The sequence below is a fragment of the Tamandua tetradactyla genome, chromosome 7, assembly GCF_023851605.1.
Source record: "Tamandua tetradactyla isolate mTamTet1 chromosome 7, mTamTet1.pri, whole genome shotgun sequence".
Classification (NCBI taxonomy): domain Eukaryota; kingdom Metazoa; phylum Chordata; class Mammalia; order Pilosa; family Myrmecophagidae; genus Tamandua; species Tamandua tetradactyla.
Genome location: NC_135333.1, coordinates 74,018,017 through 74,041,849, shown reverse-complemented (window position 1 = coordinate 74,041,849; position 23,833 = coordinate 74,018,017). Strand labels below are relative to the sequence as shown.

Sequence of the window (23,833 nt, the reverse complement as noted above, 5' to 3'; positions counted from 1 at the left end):
TATAAATATGCTCTTGTGAGTTTTGGATATTTACTTCTTGTAATTACCATTTTCCTAGGAATGGGAAAGGCCTAAAAATACTTGTTTTGCTTAATGATTATCCAAATTTTTACTTTCTTAGGTTGAGTTCCTACCTTGTTCTTTGTACCTCTAGTGCTAAGCATACTAGTTCTTCAATCAAAACTTGAATAGGATGAGATCTGAATTTTTTTCAGAACAAGTCCAGGCAGCCAAAAGTGGTATTTCCAAGGAATTTCATAAGGAAAAGGATGCCATCAGGCACCTCTCACTTTCCTTGCCTATCCTGAATATGGCCGGCAGATTCCTGTCCTAATACACAAGGTATGGCCAGAGCTGGCCTGTGGGTCGAGACCAAACTGGCCCTAGGACGAACCAGAACAGGCTCTCTTCCACAGGTGAGGGGCAGGATTATATTCACCCAGTTTATCACCAGGTATATAGTTTTCTGCAATGGGTTGGAGGCTTTTCTGGCATAAGAGTGTGTTAACAATGAGGATAGTTTTTTTCCTATTCAGCAGCCTGGTATAGGTTGACTTCACTTCTAAACATCGGAGCCAGTTTAATAACCATCCATGACACAGATGGGAGGTTCCTGAGCAGTTACACCTGGATTCAAATTCTGAATCCACCACCAACCAGTTATGTGCCCCTGAGAAGTTACTTAACATTTCTAAGCCCTAGTTTTTGTATCTGCAAAGACAAGGTAATATCACCTGCCTTCCAGACTTGTTAGGAGAATAAAACTAACGAGACGATTTATTAAAGCACTAGTAACACATAATACACACCCAATAAATGTCAGCTATTCTTACAATGCCATGCTTGTATTGTCATCATGTTACACTAGGACCTTGGACATGGCTTCTAATTCTTCTGGCACCTCAGTTTTCTCAACTCAAAAATGGGTGCTCTTAGAAGATTGTCCTGCGGCAAAACTAGTAATAGTTTTTTCACTAATGCAGACTGACATTTAAGGGAGAATAATGTAGCAGTCTTAAAATGACGTATCCCCATACAGTTACGCCTAATCAGCAGGAAGAGTCAGCACTGTGGCCTCTACCCTAGAAGCCTATTTGGACAAGAATACCCATGATGGGAGCAGCTTAGATGAATGACCATTTGGAAATGTCCCAAGCGTCCCCTGGAACAGCTGGGAGAAGGTAAATCAAAGCCTTGTGACATGTTCTCTTGAGGGAACTTCCTTGCTTGGCCATGGTTCTAGCTACTTTCAAGGCAGCATTTCCTTAGAAACCTTAAAAAACAAATGGTTACAGTTGACATATCTGGCAAGCATCAATTTTTTCCTGTTTATATCAAATATACTAATAAACATGTCTAGCTTTTCGATGCAAGTTTCTTTAACAGACAGACTGTTATATAGTGAATATTTCCTCCTAACCCTTTAGAATAAATCCTATCAACAACTACAAAAGGCAGGGACCTCTTAAAATTGATTATACGATGCTAGAGTTGGACAGAACTTATTAAATGTCATAGAGTTTGAGTCCCTCCAGTTTTACAGATGAACAACTGAGGCTCATAAAGGTTAAATAGCTGGCCTCAAGCCACAGAGCTAGCGAGTGATAGCTAGGACTGCACCCTGGTCTCCTGACCCGAAATTCAAGGTTCCTTCTGCTATATCATGTGACCACCCTAAATTTCCAAGGAGCTCAACGACATTGCACACACACACACACACACACACACACACACACAAAACCCTCTAATAAATATTTGCCAAATTGATCTGCAAATTCTACAACTTTGCTACTTCAACCTAATACTACATTTCAACTCCAAATATTTGGCCAAATAAGTGGCTAAATAGCAAGTGCTGTTTAGCAAAGGATATAGAGTAGCTTACAAAGTATTCTGAAATCATAATCTAATTCTTTCATAAGAAGATGAAGAAGGTATTACTGTACCTATTTTGAAGATTAGGAAAGTGAGGGGGCAGTTCAGTAATTTGCTCAAGATTATACTGCTAATTGCATATTGCTAGATGTAGCACTTGACTGTAAACATCTGATTCCAAAACATATGCCTTTTCTATTTCATTAGCTTAGTTGATAACAGATGATTATTACACATTAATACAGGTTGATCTCAAATACTACCCTAAATGGTAACTGCCATCATTCTTTCTCCTAGTCTGTGCCATTCAAAAAAAGAAATTGAATTCACAAGGTATCTTCATGTCAATGTTCAAAATCACGCAGGCTGATTGAACTGGAGAAAACAAAACATTCAGGTACAAGAACACCATCTGCCCAGCCCAGAGCCCTATTTCTTTCAATAAAGCAAAGACTTCAAACACAGCTCCCAAGACCAGAATAGCTCTTGCATTTACTGCCTACAAGATTGTAAAGGACAGCCTGAGGAAATGGCTGCATTTTTTTTTCCATTGCTGAAGACATCTTCAATCATTGCTTTGTGTCAAAGGGGGAAGGAAAGAGGTCATTTCTGTAAGTCTTGGCAGCGTGGGGCTGTCACACAGCCTACAAGGCCTCTGTGTAGGTCAGGGATGGGCAAAGCCACAGAGGCAGGCAGCATGGAGAAAAAGCCAAGCCTCCTCACCAGCTGCTCCCAAGAGCTGTTCAAGACAGAGACGGTGGCAGCTAATGGTAGGAGTGGGAGGAAGGGAGAATGAAGAAGGCAGTGCGGGAAGGTGCGGGGGGATGGATAAAATCCAGCATATAGAAACCTGTCAGGATGGGATTTATTTTTGTTCTGTGAGGGAGTATAATAGGGCATTGCCTACACTCTCAATAGCTGTTTTGAAGTGAACCCGGCTGGTATGTCTTTAATTTGTCATTTCATTATGAAACTGTTTCCCTTCCAAGAAGCCTTCAAGTCAGGAAGCTCTGTCTGCCCACACAGGAAATTCCTTTGCTTCAACTTCCCCAAAAAGGAAATTTCCCTCAGAAGTGAGCCCAGCATATGCCTTTGAGCAGAGCTGTTTCAAGAAACTTTGGCAGCCAAGTCCTGAAAACACCCCTGGCTTTCTGCTGCTGCTGGGAGGCTGGGGTGAACAGTTCGGCTTTCACTCTGAGGGTGGGACCCCTGGTCCACCTCTCCTTCCCTCTCTTCATTCCCCTGTGCCCTTATCCTCCCTCAGATACTGTGTAACTCTCCAAGAGGGAATTGGTATCTACAGCTTTTGTCAAAAAAAAAAACAACAACAAGCATATCTGTATCCATGCATCCATCGTACACACATAAGACACACACTCAAAAACATGCGTTCCCACGGCCATCATGTCATATAATGTACTCCACTATGGAGCACCCACTCTTGTTTCCCCTTTAGCCTCACACACGAGCTTGAGGCTTCTGGAAGAAAGATGGCAGTGTTTCAAATGAAGAGGGTGCAAGAAAATAAAACAGCATATTATGGTTCCTAAAGCACCTATAATGCCAAATTACTTCTTATCAAAGATAGTTGGGTTTTTTCACACAAGCTTTCCCAGTGAGGATTTTAAGCAAGAGATGGAGGGGGAAAATATCTCAAACCTCAGGCTTATAAAAATTAATCTCTCAGACATATTGTGAATGACTAAGTGGGTGAGAGCTCAGAGCAGTTGTGCTGAAGTGAATGATAATATATAGTATTTGATGAAACTCCCTTAGCAAGGGGGCATTAGCAGGAAACTGCCAGACTCATAACATTCCATTTCAAATCACTTCATTAAAAAAAAAAATTGTGAAAGGGAAACAACAGAGACCTAAAGCACAAAACAGGGAGAAACTATGTATCAAACAGTGGTACAAAGAGAAAGACACAGATAGATGAGGAACTAAGAGGGCTCAGAATTTTCACCCTGCAATTCTAGTGCAATTTAATTGCAGGGTGCTAGGACCTGATCTTATTACACTATTCATACACCAGGGCTCGGAATGGGATATTATTTACCAAGAACAGAACAATATTTAAGGGACTAGAGAGAACCATATAGCTCACTGAAAATGGAATATATTAACACCGAGGTTTTGGACTGTGGTAAATGTTTTCTACGGGGTTGCTTTAAAATTTTACTTACATGGATTATTCTATTTTTCTAAAATTTATGAGGTTTTAACCACAGTTGTATCTCAAAGGGGAGTGAATGCTATTTTTCATGTTCTTAAAGAGAATGGTGTAGTGAAAGGGTCTTTAGTTTATATTAGGAGGAAAGGTATAAAGTAAAAAAGAGTTTGATGGATGCTTTACCACTTAGCAGCTCTGTGACACTGGCTAAGTTTCTTAATCTCTTTAAGCCCAACATTTTGCCAGTAAAGTCAGGATAATAATACTCAGTTCATAAGACTATTGTGAGGATTAAATGATATATGAAAAGTGCTTACCACAAGCATTCAGTAAATGGAGAACTATGAAGGCTCTTTCTTGTGAATTCCAGGCTCCCTCCTCAACATATACACATAAGCTACCCAGTTCTAGTTAGCTCCTTAAAGTTCCCCAAGGGTCCTGACCACTTCACCTTGAGACATGGATGAACGGGACCCTTTATACATTTACATGGTCTTGACATTTAGGTACCCAAGAGGTACAATACATTTTGGTAAGAATAGTTGAAGAGTTTAAGGATTCATATTTACATTCCAAAATTCACTACTCCTCTCAAAGAAACACAAATGATGTGCATCTTCTCAAGCTGACAGGACGAACAACAAAGTTCAACTTTGTTCAGCCAAGACTGATGCTGGCCATGTTTCAAGGCCAATAGCCATTCACTTTAAGTAGCAGACAGCTCATCTTGGCCTCAGAGGGTCAGGTTCACAAAATTTTGTCTACATCAAGGGGCCTGGACTTTCCATCTCGTCTGGTATTTTTCTTCTCCATGGAGAAGGCCAGCCCCAAGCAAAATTATGAAATTTATTTCCAGTTCTACTTCTTCCCTTGACCCTTCATGTTGGCCAAAGGCTTTCCACTGCCAAAGATATGGTAAATTAATTTTCATTAAGATATTGGAGACCTGAGGTATTAGTTAGTACCTTGGAGGGTACTATCTGCTACCATACCCATTTACTTTTAAAAGTGGAGCATGGTGGAAACAATGCTTGATCCAAAAAGAATGAGTCTTAATAGTGGAATTTCAGGCACCACCAGTAATTTGTTGTGGGAGGCAGTCAAGTTCAGGGTCCTCTTGAAGTCGCCGCAACGGGATGGCCACATAACCTGTGCCTAAGCATAACACTGGCTTCACAGACAACTCTAAGTGCTCTGTCCCGGGATTCAAAGTTGTATTATTAGCTGGACGATAAAAGTTTAGAAGGCAGCCATTTGTCCCTCAGGAAACAAACAAGTAGCAGACATAAGATTGCCACACAGCCAATGCACAGTGCCAACACTACAACATCCAGTCGTACGTCTTCAAGTTCTTTCCCTAGATCACTCTGGATAGCAGGAAACACCACAGAAGTTTTGTGAAGCAAATATTTGGAGTAATAGCCTAGACACAATCTGAACCACAACTAGGCCGTTCTCTCTCTTTCTCTCTCTCTAACACACATGCACACACGTTTTGATTCATCTGAAGTAATTTTTTTTCTCTGCCAAAGAACCAAAAGAGAAAATCTTTCTTTCACTAGGTCCAAAATACATTCGATAAAAAACAAAAGTTTACATCTGTTTAGCTGGGTCTCAAATTCCTGTCAGCACTTGATGAGGAAATTAAAGAGTACTTTAAAAGGACGTTTATAATCCATGATTCTCAGTGGAAGAATACTGTTCTTGGGGGACTTCAACTTCCTAAAAGACCTTTAAATAAAGCCCCAAATATCTGGGAGAATTGAGAGCCCCCACACAAAATGCTTGACAGAGTTGTAAATAGGGGAACAAGAACTGTCTGTCCAGGGAGGGGATTTTTTGAGGCGCCTTTGTACCATCTCGCATGAGAAGTGAAAAGATGCAGTGTGGGAGTTCAGTACTGCAAAAACAACTGGGTGGAAGGAATCAGAATGAAAAAGAAAGGAAAGCATTTTCTCCCCTACTTTATTCACTTCTAGAAGGGGAAAAAAAAAAAATGCCCAAGATAGTTTCACTTCCAGCCCATCAGAATAACAGGTTTCTGGACTTGCACTGCCTTAGGGCTACTTCCTGAAGTAAAGCACACCAGGAGGAAGGAGAAAGAAACATTTTATTTCCTCAAGAGGGTTGACACCAAGTCATTTGCTCATATCTGTTTCTCTCCAAAGAGCTCCTGACGGTGATCGCAGAGTTCCGTAAGAAGACAAAATAAAACCTCTCATCAGTTTTGTTCCCCAATCACTGCTACTTGAGGCAATTCTTTTCTCCCTAATCCCACCCCTATTCTCTCAAATTCCGTGACAATCGATAGATGATTCTAGTAACTACTTCAGAGCCTCTATTTAGAAATCGTTTCTTGGGTGTGAGTTTTTGTGCCCAGGGGGTGGTATAAGTGTCACAGATTCTTTCTAATGACTAGGGCAGATGGAAATATACTATAAAGCTCAGCATCAAAAGCCTTCACTTTAGAAGCTGAAAGCCTTCATTCTCTTGCCAACTGTGCTTTTTTCCCCCATAATTAATTAATGCAGTATTAATTGTGCATGTGCTATGGGGCCGCTGGAGGACAGTGCAGCCTATCCATGCAGATTGGTGGCTTTATAAAGCCTGAAACTCAGCGGACACCACCTAGAGAGAGAGAAAAATGCAGATGGTATATTTTTACAGATTACAAAAGTGGCAATCTTGCCTCAAGTCGTGGAGGGGATTCCACAAATCACACAGTTTGGGGTCAAATAGGTAGTCGTGGGAAGCTACACCTGTGCACAACGGACTGGGCAAAGGGCCAGCCCCACATAATTCTCAGGCTGGAAGCAGGGTAACAAAAACAGGGGTACAGTCCCACGATTTAGCTGTAAGGTCCTCAGAACAGGCTATGAGGTGAGAGTGGCTAACACCACCTTAGAAGACCTGCAAGGTTTAGGAGCTGGTTTCGAGTTCCTATCTCACCAAAGCATCAGCCTGATCTCAACCACGGGCAGCAGAGGGAAGCATCCAAGAAAGCCAGGCACAGACTTCCAATTTTTCCTCAAAAAACAATCATGGTAAGTACAGTATAATTTCTTGCGTCATCGAAATACCACCATCTGCAGTCAAATGTAATGCTGAACACTAGAAATCAGGTAAATGGCAAAGGTACTTAGCATTTATAGGTAACGCTCCACTGCAAATATCCCTTGTATTTCTCTCCTGCAGTTAGAAGAACAATACAATGCTTGAGCTGAGAAGAACATCAGGAATCACAGACTCAGACTACTTCACTCTACAGATGAGGAAACTACAGCCCTGGAAGAAGGAACAGATTGTTTACAGACGTCATTAGTGGCCACATTGGGCCAATGCCCCGAGGACTGACACCTGCCCCGCTACCCGCCAGACAAGCATGCTTTCTGGTTTATTACCCTGCGGTCGTTTTCTAGCACATATGCCATCTGGGGAAACTAAGGCAGGTTACGTGTTTTTATTTGTGAATCCAGTAAGCATCTCCATTCGAGCACATCATCTTTCTTATTGTTTAATAAATACTCTGGGAGGTATGTGCATCACCTCTTTTGAAAAGATAGCAAATAGTAGAACAAGAGAAACTTTTGTGACTTAACTCTGCTTCTTACACTGCAGGATTTATGGAGCTACCTGAAAATATACTGCAGGTAACAATCTGCACTCAGGACTAAACTTGAAAATTTATCTTCCTCTGAAGTCAAAAGATAATGTAATCCATGTTTCTGATTTTATATGTTTGGCCCTTCTTGTCAGTAGTTTGTATAAATTTTGTTTGAAGTTAAAACATATATCAATTTGTTAGCTTGTATTTTCCCTTTCTAACAACAGCTAGAAGGAAATGGGACTCCATTAGCTCTTAGGACTTTTATAAGGCCACATGGTGACATGATTAGATCTGGATCCAAATCATGACCTTTGCATCTTCTCTTTGCGCAACTTTTGGCAAACTGTTTACCATTTCTAAGGCTCCATTTCCTCCTCTATAAAATAGATACAATATCTAACCTTGCAAGTATGTGTGATTATTCAGAATAATACACATAAAGTTTCTGACACAAAGAAAATGTGCAATAAGTAGTAGTGGCCATTGTTACCCATTCCACACAGGTTACTGTCACAGATTCCCTGGAGTGGCACTGTGATTTTAAATACAGCTGGTCTCAGCGTAGCCCCTAATGAGACATGCATCTCCTATAAAGTAGCCTTGTCCCGGGATAGGTTTGGATGAAGGCAGAACCATGAAAAAGAAATCCATTGGCCAATATTATAAGCCTCTCCAAACAACTGGGAGATTAAATCCTAGCATTGCTACTTCTAAACTGGAACTGCAATAAACTCCCTGATACCTAAGATTTTTTTTTCTTTAACACGGAGCTATTCAACACCCTTCAGACTTTTTTTAATGAATGTCCTAGCTCTCCTTCAAAACTTCATTCTCCTAGCTGAACCACCTTAGTTAGTGCCCAAAAGTAGAGAATTCAACCCCAACTGAATTGATGAATAAAGTATTCCCCGCATGGATACACTTTTCCTTCCAGGCAAACAATCTGCCACCCCACATAGCCACTGCTCTTTATCCATTTTCTGTATCTGCAATCTGCGTTTCTATTACTGGAATCTTAGAGCCTCATTTGAGGGCTATTAGTATCTTCTGATCTACAGGAATAGAGGCTAATTTCAAAAGAATGGGGTTTAGTCCACCCACCTAAGATGGAAGCAGCAAATATCAGGGCAGGATGACTCATTATACTTGGGAATTTACAGCTGGCCTGGGGCTAGAGATAGGGACAGTTGAAATCTCTCAAATCCCCCTGTGCCTCTGCTCTCAGAAGAGACCTGAAAAAAGAACCCCCAAACACTCATTCAGGGCACAAGCAACTGAGAATCAGAATCCGTCTATGGAAACAATAGGATCAGTAACAGCTGAAGGTCCTGGCTATGATATACATCTAGAAAAGCATGAGGATGAAGATGTCCAAGTCAGTGCTGGCAGGACCTCGCAGAGTCCGAGTTACCGATAAGGCTAACACAGGCATGAAGCCCAGTGGGAAAAAATATCAGTTAGTTGAGAATAGAAACTATCATATTTTTATATACTCAGCTCAGTCGGTGCTTTGTGATAAGAGATAGGAGGTGGGGAGTAACTTAGGAAAGCACAGTTGAAGCCAACATCATAAACATCATATTGAATCCTAATCAAGCCTGCCAATAAGAATTAGGTAGAAATGTGCAGCTGGTCATAGAACTTAGGGACGAGACCCTTCAGTCTTCAGATTCCTAATATGCCAAGAGAAAGACCACAGAGGCACCGAGAACTAGGAAAATACAAGGAGAGGTAGAAGGGAGAGGAAGACAGAAGAAAAGGCAATAGCATTTCTTATTTCCTGTTGTTCAAGGCTCTACTCTTAGAACTGACCAGTTCTCATCGGCTTTTATTTTTTTAATGGCTCCCTCTTCTAGTCCATCATAAACTTTCAATGCTGGATCTCTCTGGGCTCACATAAATAGGCCACAGCACCAGTTAGGGACATCCAATTACCAACAGCTTCCGATTGCCTACTTCAGAATTCTATAGAAATTGAGAGCCCATGAACTCGAGGGGGCCCTGTGCCCCACTGCCTCCTCACGTCCCACCCACTCTTCCACAGGACAGAGCCACTTGGTCAGAGCTTCTGCTGGAGGAACTGCCTTAAATGTACACAGAGCTCACTGCATGCAAGGCGAAGTGAAAGAAAAGGTCAATAAACCTCTGGTTATATATTTTTTTTAAAAGACGACATCTATAAATAGCTGCATTTATTGAAGCTGCTTCCTTATCAGGAAGCATGGAGCTAGGAATTAAAGTCTGCCTGCATCGGAAATTCTTTCAGACAGCAAACCCAAAAAGGAAATTTCCCTTCCAGAGTATCCTGGCTGTTCTATTGTGGGATGTTTTTTCTCTCCAAGCTGTTCGAAGCAGCTAACCAGGGCCCCTGTATGGTTGTATCTGCTTTGGGTAAAGTAGAAATCCTTCAAACATTTGAATGGTAAAAAGTGAAGGCACCCTAAAGAAGGCTTAAAGGAGGGAGGAAATGTACAGAATGCTAATGGCTGGCCAACTATGATAGAAGTAATCATTGCTTTGTCAGGACACTGACTTAGAGTTAAATCTGCCTTTCCATGTCCTTGCCTCAACTCTGCTGGTGATGTCACTGCACGTCACAAGCAGCTGTGTGAAAAGAGGCCATTTTTGGAACACTAATAATGGCAAAGGACAGAGGAGGATTTGCTAAGTCTTAGAAGAAGGGAGGGGTAGGCTAAGGAAGGAGACGTACAGATTCAGGCAAGACTAATGAAGAAAAAGCCCCAGATTGCGGGATAGATGTGGTATGGGTAGGAAAAGGCCCGGTAATGGAGTCTCAACAGCAAAAGCGAGCGCTTAGAAATCACAGGTTTATATAAATAAAGCTTATTTCCATCATGACTTAGGAAAATCAGTCTGTCTCAATACCATGTAGACAGAATTCTGGTCCCTTTCTGCAATGAAACAGACTCATCGCACATGGCTTCCCTTGTCAAAAGTGCTCTGAAAACGGAGAAGCCATCTCCTAAATAGACTATTCATAAGCTTTGAAAACTGAAATGGAATCCTAGTGAGTTACCTAGGCACCGTGGACCACACACTGTGCCAGGTGTGAAACATCAATCACTCTCATTCTTATAAAAAAATCCTCATCAGTGGGTATTATCAGAAATCTGGGTCTTAGAGAGGTTAAATCATCTCTAACAGAGAGAAGCAGCCCTTAAATTCCAACCCACCAGGTCCATCTGACTCCACGTCCATTCTATCACCATGCTTTTTTAGGTGGAAAGTCCAAAAAGCAGAGGGACCCTGCTCCCAGAAGGTCATCCCTGCTGAATTACCAGGGAATGTGGGTGCTTAGAGTGAACCCCACTCCGAATGCTGGCCCACTGAGGCCTTCCTGACCAGTCCCAACTTTTTGGTTGCAGAGATCAATTAAACTTCAACTGGAGCTCACAAGAGATTAGAAAGGAAGCAGAAGGAGAAACGGGTGAGCAAAACCAGAATGAACTGTCCATAGTAACAGACTCTCCTTCCTGATACCCTCCCCCTCATCCTACTAAGGGGGGAGAAGCCAGCCCACTGGAGGCTCAGCACAAATTGACGGTCAAGTGGCATTACCAGAGCTGCACCTACCCCCAGCTCCCCCAGCTGCCCAGACTCAACAGTCGGCAAGGTCCCTGCTTTCAAGTCCTACAGGATGCTCTGCCATTAAGTTTCCTCCTAGGAAAGCCAAAGACTGATGTGTGAACTGGGAAAACCATTATTCCCTTCACATGCAGTGTGAACCTGGAAAATTCAGTTAACTCTATCTGAGCTACAGTCATTTTACCAATAAAGAGTCAATGACAGGGCAGGCCATGGTGGCTCAGGAGGCAAGAATGCTTGCCTGTCATGCCAGAGGACCCGGGTTCGATTCCCGGTGCCTGCCCATGTAAAAAAAAGAGAGAGTCAATGACACCTACTTCAAGGACAGTAATATAATTAAATGAGATAATAGATATGAATGCATTTTGTTAATTGTAACAGCATAAAATACAAACTATGATTATATTTAACTCCCATTTTTGCCTCTTGCTTTAGGAATGAAAATAACTTGAAGGTACATAAAACTATTGTTCCAGTCAATTAGGAAAGAGACACAAGACAAGCCATCACTTTTCAGATCCAGGTTCTAAGACAGCTTTGCTGGCTATGTGACTGTTAAACCCAGTCACTCTGCTGAGAATGCAGAACAGCCAAGTGGGTGAACAGCGAGGTAACGTTTCCAAAGGAAGGCATTAAATTAAATTATTAAATACACACAAGCAGAAGTGGTAATGTCAGAATTTTGAAAGATCCACAAGGAAAGGAAATAGAGCCAGGGGACTATTTCTGGTCTTCTGTCTCTAGAAAACTCTGAGTGGCTATTATGGCTATTTATTAACCTGCAACATCATAAACCATCATCCTGTTAAATATGACAAATGAGTCCTACATTCTGATTTTTAAATATCAATTTACAGGGACTTTGGAAGGCCAAACTGGGGCTGCAATAGGCAAAGTCTTTGGGCAAATGGCATGATGCCGGCCTCACATTAAATCTAGATGTGATTAAATCAACTAAATGTGAAATGATGATATGAAAAGAAATTTAAAATAAAAGACATTTAATTATTTAAATTCTGCCTAGTAAATCTGAAATACCTTCATATTGCTATCCTAAGGGCAGGCCTGAGCATTGTTGTTTGAAGCACAGTGTTTCACCCAGGGCTGCTGAGAATACAAGGGGGTAACTCTGCAAATAAGCAGGCTGTAGCACCTCAGGAGGCACCTTTGTGCAAATGAGATAAACCGCCCCCCACCCCCACCCCCATCAGCACCCATGCCCTCATAAATTTAGAAAAAGTTGACCTTTGGGCAAATTAGAGAAAGCCCCTCCCTCACATGATGGCTTGTCTCCTAGTCAGTTAGAAAAAGGCATCCCTTGCTGCAGGCAACACCCTTGGGGGGCCCTGACCCTGTGTTTTCAAGGTAGAAGGAAAGGTTTCTGTTCTCTTTAAAAGTGGAATATCTTTCCTCTGCTACATGTTATAATTGCTGTACTTGGACCTCTCTATAACCTCAAGGTTAAAGTAATTTTTTTCAGCACCCTTTATGGAAGGGGGTGGGGGGAGCAGCCCTTTCTATCCCCTAAATAAACATACCCTTGTTAGTCTCCTTTTGAAACACTAGGGTTTCAGGGAATTGCTGTAGGATTCTTAAGAGGACGATGTTCTGCATATTTTGGGTAGTGGGTGAGTCAAAGCAGAATGCAGCCCTTCTTGCCTTAGCTCCCCTCCTTTCCAAGGCCCACAACACCCCTGCCAATCCCTTCCAAAGCCTGCATAATCACCACTTAACACTCTGCTCCATTTATCACTTTGCTTTTATCACAGGCAAATAAAATGAAAACTATCACTTTCTACTTCTCAACAGCATGCTAATCTGTCACACAGTTTGGGTGTAGCATTGTGTTTGCAGAACAAAATGGTAAGTAACCCACAAGAGAACCTTAAAAATTATGACTCCCTACCCCCAGCCCCTGAAAGGATATATGTGAACTTACGAGAGAAGGAAAGAAGAAAGCTAAAAGGAGGAGATCTGGAGATCAATGAGGATAAATGGTGAAAAGAAGCTACTATGGCGCATACCAGTTTGGTGAGTGTCTCTTTAAAACAAGCAGCTAAAAATGCTTTCAACCTAGCAATACCATAAATGTCCTGCTGCTGTCTTGGCTTTCAGATTCTTCCCTGTACTTTCCATGAGCATTCCACTGGGAATTGTCTGGAATCCCAGATTAAAACAGCAATAACCCGATTCCCTTGTTACAATACTTATTTTCTTTTAAGTTTGGAAACTCAGTTGGGATGCTTCTTCAAGTGTGCGGCATAGCGTCAGCCATCAGAGGGGCTCTAAGAGATGTTTCTCCAACAGGACATGCAGCTGAGCCCTGGAACCGGAGACAGTGAGGCGGAGGGCAGCTCGGTCTCATTCGGAAAGCCCCAGCTGAGAGCAAACAGTAAGACCCAGGGAACCTCCGCGTTGAGGGGATTCATTCCAGATGTTGGAACAAATGGTGTCACAACAAGGCTCGTGGGGATTGCCAAGGAGAGGTATCTACGTTAGGCTGCCGCAGGATGGACATTTGAACAAAACCATCACCCTGGCCTGAAATCCATAACCCAACATTGAAATATATTTCAAGGTCAGCAGTAATGTGCTGCAGCCCTACAACTGGTAATTATCTATATTAGGATCCTTCCATCCATCCACCCAAGGGTGATATGTAAAATACTCAACAACAGATCATTCAGTTAGAAAAAATTCCAGCCATAAACCAGTGATATGGCCACGTGAATGAATACTAGCTAAGTGTCAACCCTGAATTCAACCATTCATCTAAAAAATATTTTACTAAACATATACTCATAGAGTAGTATAATGGATAGGAACTTAGGTTCTGGAGTTGGACACATCTGTATTTGAATTTTGACTCTACCCCTCATGATCTGTGTGACATTGGCAAGTTACTTAAAGTAACCTACTTAAAATTACTTAAAGTAACTTAACATGAAGCCCTAAATTCCTTTGTGTGACATGGGGATTAAAAAGAATATCTATCTTATAGGTATTGTGCGAACAGAATAAAATAATTTTTGTAAAAGATTTCACACAGTGCTTCATACAGGGTAATTCCACAATAAATGTTAGCTGTTATCACTGTGTGCTAGGCACATGGTAAGGGCTAGTAAAACAGTAGTTAACAGACAGATATGGTTCAATGAGGAAATTGTTTACTCAAGACAAAATAAGAGTGTTGGTATGGAAAAGACAGTTCCCACTAGGTAGAATGATGCCTTAGAAGAGAATCATAATATTCTAAAGTTAGGAAGGCTGTTAAACATTCTCTTGTTTAACCACAATATTGTATGGTAGGAAACCTACATTTAATGACTGGCCCTCAGTCAACCAGCTAGTTTAACAGCAGAACTAGTTAAGAATTAAGGTTTCCTGAATGCCAGTTCAATGATTTGTTTGTTTGGATGCTGTCATAACTTCTAAAGGAGAGGCAGCTCTATGAGAAAAGAGCATATAGATGTAAAGGCATCCAGAAGCAAACCAGGAGTTGGGGCCTCCTTGGGGGTTGTCTCAAAAGCATGGTAATAAAAAGCCTTTTGTAACAAGTATTCCTCATTTTTTTCTTCCTTTACTAGAATTTAAGTTTTACAAGAACAGAGAATTTTGTGCACTTTGCTTATTTCTGTATCCTCAGTATCTGGAAGAGTGCTTAGTACATTGTAGACCACTGATAACTCTTTGTGAAATGAGTGAACGAATGAGTGAAATTAGGTGGTAGGAGTGGTTTGCCTGCACAACATAAGTAGGTCCCATCCTGAAGTGAACAGACTAGTTTTAAAGAGGGCTTCTGGGGGAAATTTTGCTGTTACTTAGCTACCGTTTTCTTCCCCCAGTCATGTCTACTCCACCTGCATTTTAACATTCAGGATTACAAAGGGGACAGGAAGAACCTTTTTGACCGCAATATCTTCTTCAGAATTGCTTTGTGCAGGAGGAGGTGGTAGAGTGGACCATGTCCTTTACCTCCTGCCCAAGTGAAGCAGGAATGTGTGGACTGTGGTGTGTAGAAAGTCTGTAAATAACAATGGACTCAGAAAGCTGGAGAAGTATTCTCATGGGTCCCAACTCCTTGCAAACCTCCCAGCAACTATCCTCACTGTGGAACAGAAGGGAGAAGCCAGCAAAGCTCCCCCAATACCTGCCAGCATCACAGTCATCTGATTCCCAGAACTGCCAGAGAGAGAAAGGAGGAGCTTATGCTCAGTGCTACTATTGTTCTCTGTTTTCAGCAAGCAGCCTCTGGCTTCTGAAGGATGGAACAAGACTGAGAATAACCTGGGAGCAGCACCATACCAGGAGGAGATGGCAAACATGATCATGGCACCAGCTAAGTCTTAGAAATCAAGTACGGAGGGCCAAGGTGACCCCAGCATCCTCCATAGCCTGGGCTTGTGCCTCTGGGTCACATTCAAGCCAAAGAACCTGGCCTTTTCTTGAACACCATGATTGGGGTGGGAATTAGGCAATTCATCTCCGCAACTGCCCCAATCATGTTTTATCACACAGTTAGGGGCCAAACAGCGCAGGAAAGGAAGACAAGAAGAAAACAAGAACTGGTAGCGCAGGTGGGTTGGCCGGGGTGAATTGCCAAGTAGCAGCTGAGGCTTCAAACCTGGGAGATGTCTGGAAAAGAATAGGGACGATTTGGAAAGGAAAGTGGGAAGACTACAACTGACTGAAGCTGTTGAAGCTAAGCAAGTGCAAGAAAAGCAAGAGAAGGAGGGAGCAGAAGAAAAGAGGGGGCAAGAGAAGGACATATGTGGGCGTAGAAAATGAAGCAAAGAAAAGTTACCAGCATGGAGAGAGACAGATGCTGGAATGCTTAGGGAGTGTAGGGTCAGCCAGTCAGTCAGTCTAAAGACAAAGCAGGGTTAGAAGACCTAACTCAGAAACTGAGCAAAATCCGGGCCAAATAAAATACTAATGGGCAGTATGTGTGAATTTAGAAAAACAAACTTTCCCAAAAGAGACCACCTTGCCTATTGGGAGATTTAGCTGATTCTGACATAAACTGCTCATTTCCAGATTTAAAAAAAAAGTAGTAGTCACAGTCAGAGACGAAATGAATACATTGTGAAACAAGGGACAGGGATCTTGAGTTTTTCAAAGCCATCTTGGGGCAAAAGATTCTAAAGCAAATTTGCAAAGGCGTGTTGAAATCTCAGAGCTCGCCCTCCTCGGAACTGCAGTGCCCCCCACACATCCCTCCACCCTGAGCCATCAGCCATTCTGTCCCATTCCATCAGTCTGTCCAAGCCCTTCCCCAGAGGGTGCAGCGTAAACACTCACGCAGGTGCGCTGGCAGGCGGATCGAGTCTTCCTCCATCCTGAGCGCTCGAGGCACTGGAACATGAAGTGGAGTCGAGGAAGCGTAATTAGGCACCGGGCTCTCTGGAGGTGTGTATGAAATTCGTTCCTGCTGTTAAAAATAAGGACAAGGGTTGGGGGGTACAATGAAATTCTGGATTGAAGGTGTGAAATCAAGGGGGTGGGGGACAAAAGGGAGACAGGGCATTTAATTCCCCCCACCCCAGGTTTTCTACAGTAGTCTTTCAGATCCCTAGCCTTTAGGGTTTAGAAATTCCTTCTGGAAAGGCATAAAATGGGGTTTTTCCTCTGGACCCAGGTCAATTGGTATGCATCCCTATGATGTGACTGAGTAAAGAGGACAGACAAGGATGAAGGGATGAAAAAACTATGTCCAGAAGAATGGCTTAAAGACTATCTCAAATCTTTTTTCCTAAGTCACATAACTGTCACCAATACATTAACAGCAAATTTCCTCTTTAGCAATATCCCCAGCTTCTAATCAAAGTATGATTCTATACTCAGATTTAATGAGAGCAAGCTTAAGCAGGCTAAATGGTGGCTTAAAAGATACATTTTAAATTTAGTTAATAAATCTGTGAATAATATTTCTCTATCATCCATCCATCTCATGACACATCACCACCTCCAAATTCCAACCTTTAAGGTTGTCCTTCCTACCAGGGGATTATCCACAACACTAATGGGTATCTCCTTGTTCATTCATTCTCCATCTCAGAATCAATAGTTTCCTCTCCTTCTGAACTATTTCAAAGCTCTTTCAAATAATTTTCTGCATTTAGGGACAGCATTGTTTAACAAAGATACTTATTCAACTGGCAAGGGTGGGGTGGGGTGGGGTGGGGTGCTTCAGCAAGATCCACTGTTTAAATTCAACAAGCAGCTTTTGCTACATCAGCTAAAGCAACCTGGATGAGAAGGGAAACATTATTTGTAGTTTTACGTTAAAATGATGCAAATAATGGCCAAGATACGAATTCCTATGTTTACCTACAACAACAGTGCAATTTGCACCTCAGATCTAAAGACCAACTAGTTTGACTTGCAGCCCATACATAAACATGACTTTTGTGGTTTAACTGGGCAAAGCAAGGTGGGACACACAAAGCCTGACAAACTAATTAGGGGGAAAAGATCATTAAAATGCCACTATGAAAATAAAATCAGGAGCAAAAAAAAATCATAGATTAAAATAAAGAGGGTGTTTAGATATTAAAATAAAGAGGGTTTTAGAAAGATAGGTCTCTAACAATTTACATCTCATCAAATGTGCAAAGGGAAACAGGGGAGTCCCCCCAACCCTATAACTAAATTAAAGCTTGTCTTCTGCTTGCAGCCTGGAAAGTTTGTGTTGTGGTAGGAAGTTTAGATTTTAAATGAGTATGTACATATTTTTGTAATTTCCGAATGGAATCACTATATTTTCCCTGAGGCATCCATTACCAGCAGCTAGGGTATTTGGAATATTTCTGCTTAAACATACATCCTAAAGTGTCCTGGTGAATTTCTTAATTAAGGGGAGATATATTATTGTAGGGTTCATTTACATATGGCTCAAGATGTCCTATGAAAGGCCACACGGGTAGAACCTTCACTTTCACGCTTCCTGAATTTTGCTATAAACATCACAAATATTTCGGGCAACACAAACTTCAGGATGAATTATACTTTTTGATGTTTGGTTTGTGGTTTTGTTTTGGGTGGAAGAGACAAAAATACAAACATACATATGGGAAAAATAAAAGCTGTTAGGGAAACTTTCAAGGCAAGATGGGCTTTTAAGCATTTCACACGTAGTTTGTTTTTCTAGTTTCACAAGTGCTCCATACTCTTCAACCCTTGCATAATCAAGCCACCGATTCCATTCTAGGTCTAGATATCTTATCAACCGTTAACTTTATTCCCAGAAATAGCTCTGTGTTTTGTTAGGCTTTTTTTTTTTTTTTTTTTTTTGCAGAAGTGAAAGTTGGTGAAGAAAACTTTGTACAGACAAAGGGTCTTCAAAGGGCCTGGCCTGAGTGCAAGGGAAAAAGGGGACGGTGATTAGTAATATGATGTCCTTCTCTCAAAGCAAGGAGAAGGTCTACAAGATCCTCTCACTAGACCTTACAAGAGCTACTTCATTCCAGCCTCAAGGACATCATTAGAGAAAGCTGGGAAAAGCCCAGCTCTCAGGGCAGAGTTTACTTTATTTCCTGAGAAATCCATCTCCAGCCCCCTGATGGAAAAGCCAATGTCTATATTCTGACTTGCTACATAGTCATTGCATTGTGCCTTCATTTCACTGCACTTTCTTTGGAAGCAGTTCCTCTGTGTATTTATACTCAACAAATAGTCCGCTGTCCTTATTGCTACACTGTAATGCCTCACTTCAGTGCTTGTCTGGGGATCTTATGCCATCCTCTTGCCCAAACTATTTCAGATGGAGACAACGGTGCTATTTCATGAAGCCTATGAAAGGAAGGCTGGAGACTGAGCAATCACAGATCCTGAGTTCCTCTCGTTCCTGTCAATGGTTGCCATTAAACCAAAGGTTATTACTGAGGCACCAGAAGCTCACGTTGGGAAGCTCATTTTAAAAGGTTCAATGAAGAGACTTGTGAGTAACAAAAGAGAAGTTACCTTGAGCAAGAGGGAGAAGCAAAATGGTGCTTAGAAGGCCTAGAGCAACTTGCCAGCAGCCATCACACACCCACTGCAACCCTGGGCTCAGAGGCCACCAGAGGACTGTGGGGACAGCAGAAGGATGGTGCCCAGTCGGGGCATGGGCTCCTTTCAGAGAACAGAGTGCACACCTGGCAATTCCACACTCCAGAATTAACTCCTTTCGTCTTCTCTTTTCATTAACCTTCAGGGTAACTCCCATGGTTCTCATGTTTTTATTCTATTAATATAACCATGCACGTAGCATCCAGAGTGACATAATCAGCAGACTATCAGCAATTAGAAAAATTATACAATGAAGCTATCTCAGATGGATGCATGCAGACAGGCTTTAAAGAGACTCAAATTCAGTTTCCCAAATAAAGGAAACCCCTTTATTCTCACAACCACTTTCTGGTCTGACCCCAACAAAGGGGGCAGGGGGTGGAGGGGTATGGGCTTATAGCTCATTTACCTCTAACGCAAGTTGTCAGATGAAACCAGAGTTGCTTTATTTTAACATTGGTGGGGAGGGGGAGGGTGTGGGGGGGGCTAAAGGTTTTCCTGAGAGGATTATAACCACTGCTCTAATTAAATTAAAATGCTACAGACAGCAATATTAATGCATTCAAGTGTTGTAGGGGGATAAAACTGCCAGTGGAGGTCAACGGTGTGACCAAAATGCCGTGAGGTGGTTACATTATTGTTTAGATGCTGAAAAAATAAAATGTGCTGCTCTCAAATCTGCAGACACAACCTATCAAACCAGCCAACTGAACAAAAGAGGAGCACTGCAATTTCTGAGGCCAATAGTAGTACCTGGAAAGGGTGTCAAAGAGAGGAAAGAAGAGCAGCACAAAGCTCTGAAAAGAGAAAATAAGATAAAAAATTGTCCTAGGCAAGGGTCAAATTGCAATTTTACTAGCCATTATAGAAAGCTTTTTTTTTTTTTTTTTTTAATGAAGTATGGAGCAGGATTGTCTCCTACAGGCACGATGACAGAAATCAAAATTAGTTATGGATCCCTCTCCTCATTCCTCCTTCTAACCATGAAGGGCTAATGAAGGATATCCATCTAATTCTGCTCATTTTTAAAATGGAATGCTTAGGAACCTGTGCTTGTCATGTAAAAGAGGCTCATACCTTTTATGCTGATGAACACAAAATACATGTATAAATGTGCTAGGTAGGAAAATGGTATTCCTTCCCTCCCCCCTGCCTGCATATTATAGAAGAGTCCCCCCCACCACCCAAAGAACATTCTTATTACCAAAAAAGTCTTTCATTCTCAAAATTATTCAATATAAAGCTTCTATAAATCATGGGGATCCCCCTAGTACATTTAAGCATTTGTTTATAGACCATTAACTCTGAAAAGGCTGAGGGGTTGGGAAACTTAACAGCCAATTGCTAATTAAATACTAACCTTCTGGAAATAAAGATTAAGCATTTCTGGAAGCTAGAAATAGAAATAAGGTTTGGTTATATTTGCAAAAAAGATGGTTTGTAGGTAATTTCAGAGGTTCCTCTACTACACAGTTGAGTTGTCTATTATTTGTGAACTTTATCTAGGAATAATTCCCATTCCCATTTTAAATGCCAGGATTGCCCCCAATTATGGTTTCTGAAGCCTGAGCTGAAACTCCTAGAGAGGAGGTATGTGGCAGAAACAGAGTGGTGGCCGTTTATTTCCCTGGAAGTTGGGGTAAAAATGCTGCAGGAACCCTCTCTATCTGGCTGCATTTTGATGTTCCATCATCACCATGAAAACATGTAACCCGTAGAAGATGGAAGCAGGTACGAGGGGTACAGTGGTCCCGCTGCTAACATTTGATATTCTGAGGGAAGGATGTTTTCCACCCTGGAGGTCCCTAGGAAAGCCACCTGGGAAAGCTTATACTTATACCACAGCCACCTACTATGTTGAACAGAAGAAAACTCTTTTATGGGAAACTATTTGTTGAGATTTATTAAAGTCTGAATATACAATTATTCAAGTCCACTCTTCTGGCAGCAAATGGATCCAAGGTAGTGAGGCTGGTTTTCATTAAAGAAACTTTCATTAAATAAGTTTTAATTAACAAGCCTATTGTCACCCCCCAAAAAAAAAACTGAACAAGGTTGAAATTTGAGGTGCAGTTTTCTAGCGTTTAGATGTCATGGATGTAAACATACATACTCCAGAACCTGAACTAATACACTCTTAACAGTCAATTTCTTCTGACAAAAATATATACTGAATATTCTGTTCACCTTAAATAAACTTAAAGAATTTGAGAAAAGACACAAACAGCAGTCATCTTTTCTAAGTATACCATTGTACACGCAGTAACAGACAACCACATTTTTTGGCATCTCCCCAGAAATAAACATATAGTCTAGGACCTGGGGTGAGAAAGAATGCCGCAGGGATTCACATACAAATGGAGAAAAACAGACGCCACAAATTGCAGAAGTGAAAATGCCACACTCGCAGCTGACTTCTTTCCACCACATACAGGCCTTGGACGCTGATACAGCCAGGGGTTGAGCTGGCTTTCCTCTTGGTGTCCAGCCTGTCCTCTGAGAGACCTGTCCCTCTAGACGCTGAGTCATTAGATGCTTACAACCCCGATGGTGTTGGGCTTTTTATCATGCATGCCTTTCAGTATTCCATGAAGAAAGAAAACTGGGACCAGAATAAGAAAGAGGTCCTTTAATCCTGCATAGCTTACTGTAATGCCTGGACATATCCTAGAGTATATTAAGCACGTAATCAAAAAGTATTGGCAAAGTCCCTTGAGGGATGGGAGAAGAAACACCATTGTGTGACACTCCTGACCAGCGCACAAGGTTTGTATGTTTCTTTTTAGAAAAAATATGGAACAATTAAGCTTTACCATCAGGGAATTCCTTGATACTGTGTCAAACTTTAGAGGCACCCAAATCAATAGGCCATGCCCTTGATCTTGAGGCTCACACTCGTGAAGCTTATGTAGGTAGCAGAGAAGCTGAGACTACCTATAGGCATGCCTAAGAGTTACTTCTGGAGGACCTCTTTTGTTGCTCAGAGGTGGTCCCACTCTCTTTAAGCCCAACTCTGCAAGTGAAATCATTGCCCTTTCCCCTACATGGGACATGACACCCAGGAGTGAAAGTCTCCCTGGTTACGTAGGAGATGACTCCCAGGGATGAATCGGCTCTGGCACCATGGGATCAACTATTCCATTCTGACCAAAAGGAGGGAAAGAAGTGTAACTAATAAAGCATCAGTGGCAGAGAGAGTTCAAATAGAGTCAGGAGGCTACTCTGGAGGTTGCTCTTAAGCAAGCTTCAGTTAGACATTGCTACCTATCATAACTTGCCAAACCCCAAGCAGGAACATTCCAGCCAATCCTAAAGAACACCTAGGGCAATATATACGATTCCACAAGTGTTCCATTCACTAGTGTAACTTTCCAGAAACCTACAACCTCCAGATGGGTCCCTGGTCCAGATAAGTCCTGAAACCCAGCCCAGCCTCTCTAGAACATCAGATAGTTCCATCTCCCTACCCCATATTATTGAAAGACCTTTCCAATATGAAAAAGTTAGAATGGCCATAGCTCAAGCACCGCTATAGAGAGGGATAGAAAGATCAAAGGTGATGATGGAGTTATACAGAGAAGAGAGGATTTAACAAATGAATATGATAGGATTTAACAAATGAATATGATTGCTGAATCATTAAATTGAAATCTCTTTTAGTCTCCAGCTAGAAGTAAAAACTTAAAATTGTGGAATTGTAACCCATGTCAAACTCTGAAATCTGTTCTACAACTAATTGTGGTGCTGTGCTTTGAAATTTATTGCTTTTTTGTATATTATTTTTCACACACAAAAAAAGAAAAAAGTCAACTGCAATGATAAAGAATATATATTTCTTTTAGCCTCCTATATTCTGGAGCAGCTAGCAGGAAAAACATGGGGAGATGATGGTATGGTAGCCCATGACAAAAACTCTGGGATCTGTTCTATAACTACTTGTGGAATGGTGCTTTGAAAACTATTGCTTTTTTTATTTCTTTGCTTTGTATATTTGTTACATTATACAATAAAAAAGTTAAAAAAAAAAATTGGGAGCATCCTGTGAAAATTAGGGTGGATGGTAACTACATTTCCGGTCTTGGGAGCTTTGTTTCTTGGTTGCAGAGATGGTCTTTTCAGCCCTGGGGATGAAATGCAGAACCACATTCAACACAGACTTGGGGATCTTCCTTCCTCATCTGGCTTCACCAGTCTAGAGAGGTTCTTTTTCTTTGGACATTTAAGAAGATGGGTTTTGGACCTGAAATATGCTGACTCTTGTTTAGGACTGAAAGAGACAGTTCTCTTCCTTACTTTCATGGCCTGTTGCATCCTGGAATCAGTGTGCTGCAGCTATCAAAGGGATACAATTACGTCAAACCACCTGAAATCTTTTACCCAGAACTATGTTACCTGTGCACATGAGGTGAAAAAAAGAAGCATTAGCAATAGGCCCTGTAATCAAGCAATGCCGTAAAAGGTCACTGAGGATTTTCCTCCCTGTGGTTGTTATGAAATATTTCTGCATTCAAGTATCCACAGTG

General features: G+C 41.6%; 1 protein-coding gene across 5 annotated transcripts in view; it reads right to left on the bottom strand.

Annotated features, from left to right (window-relative positions):
* The window catches only part of ETV6 (ETS variant transcription factor 6), a 242,566-nt gene that overhangs the window by 133,598 nt on the left and 85,135 nt on the right, over positions 1-23,833 (bottom strand). For 3 of the 5 annotated variants that reach the window (XM_077170075.1, XM_077170077.1, XM_077170078.1), the window contains exon 2: positions 16,563-16,692. The exons of 1 other annotated variant lie outside the window; for it this stretch is intronic. In XM_077170075.1, the coding sequence (XP_077026190.1) occupies positions 16,563-16,692 (130 nt within the window). The remainder of the gene's footprint in view (positions 1-16,562; positions 16,693-23,833) is intronic. One more of the 5 variants, XM_077170076.1, reaches the window with a different exon arrangement.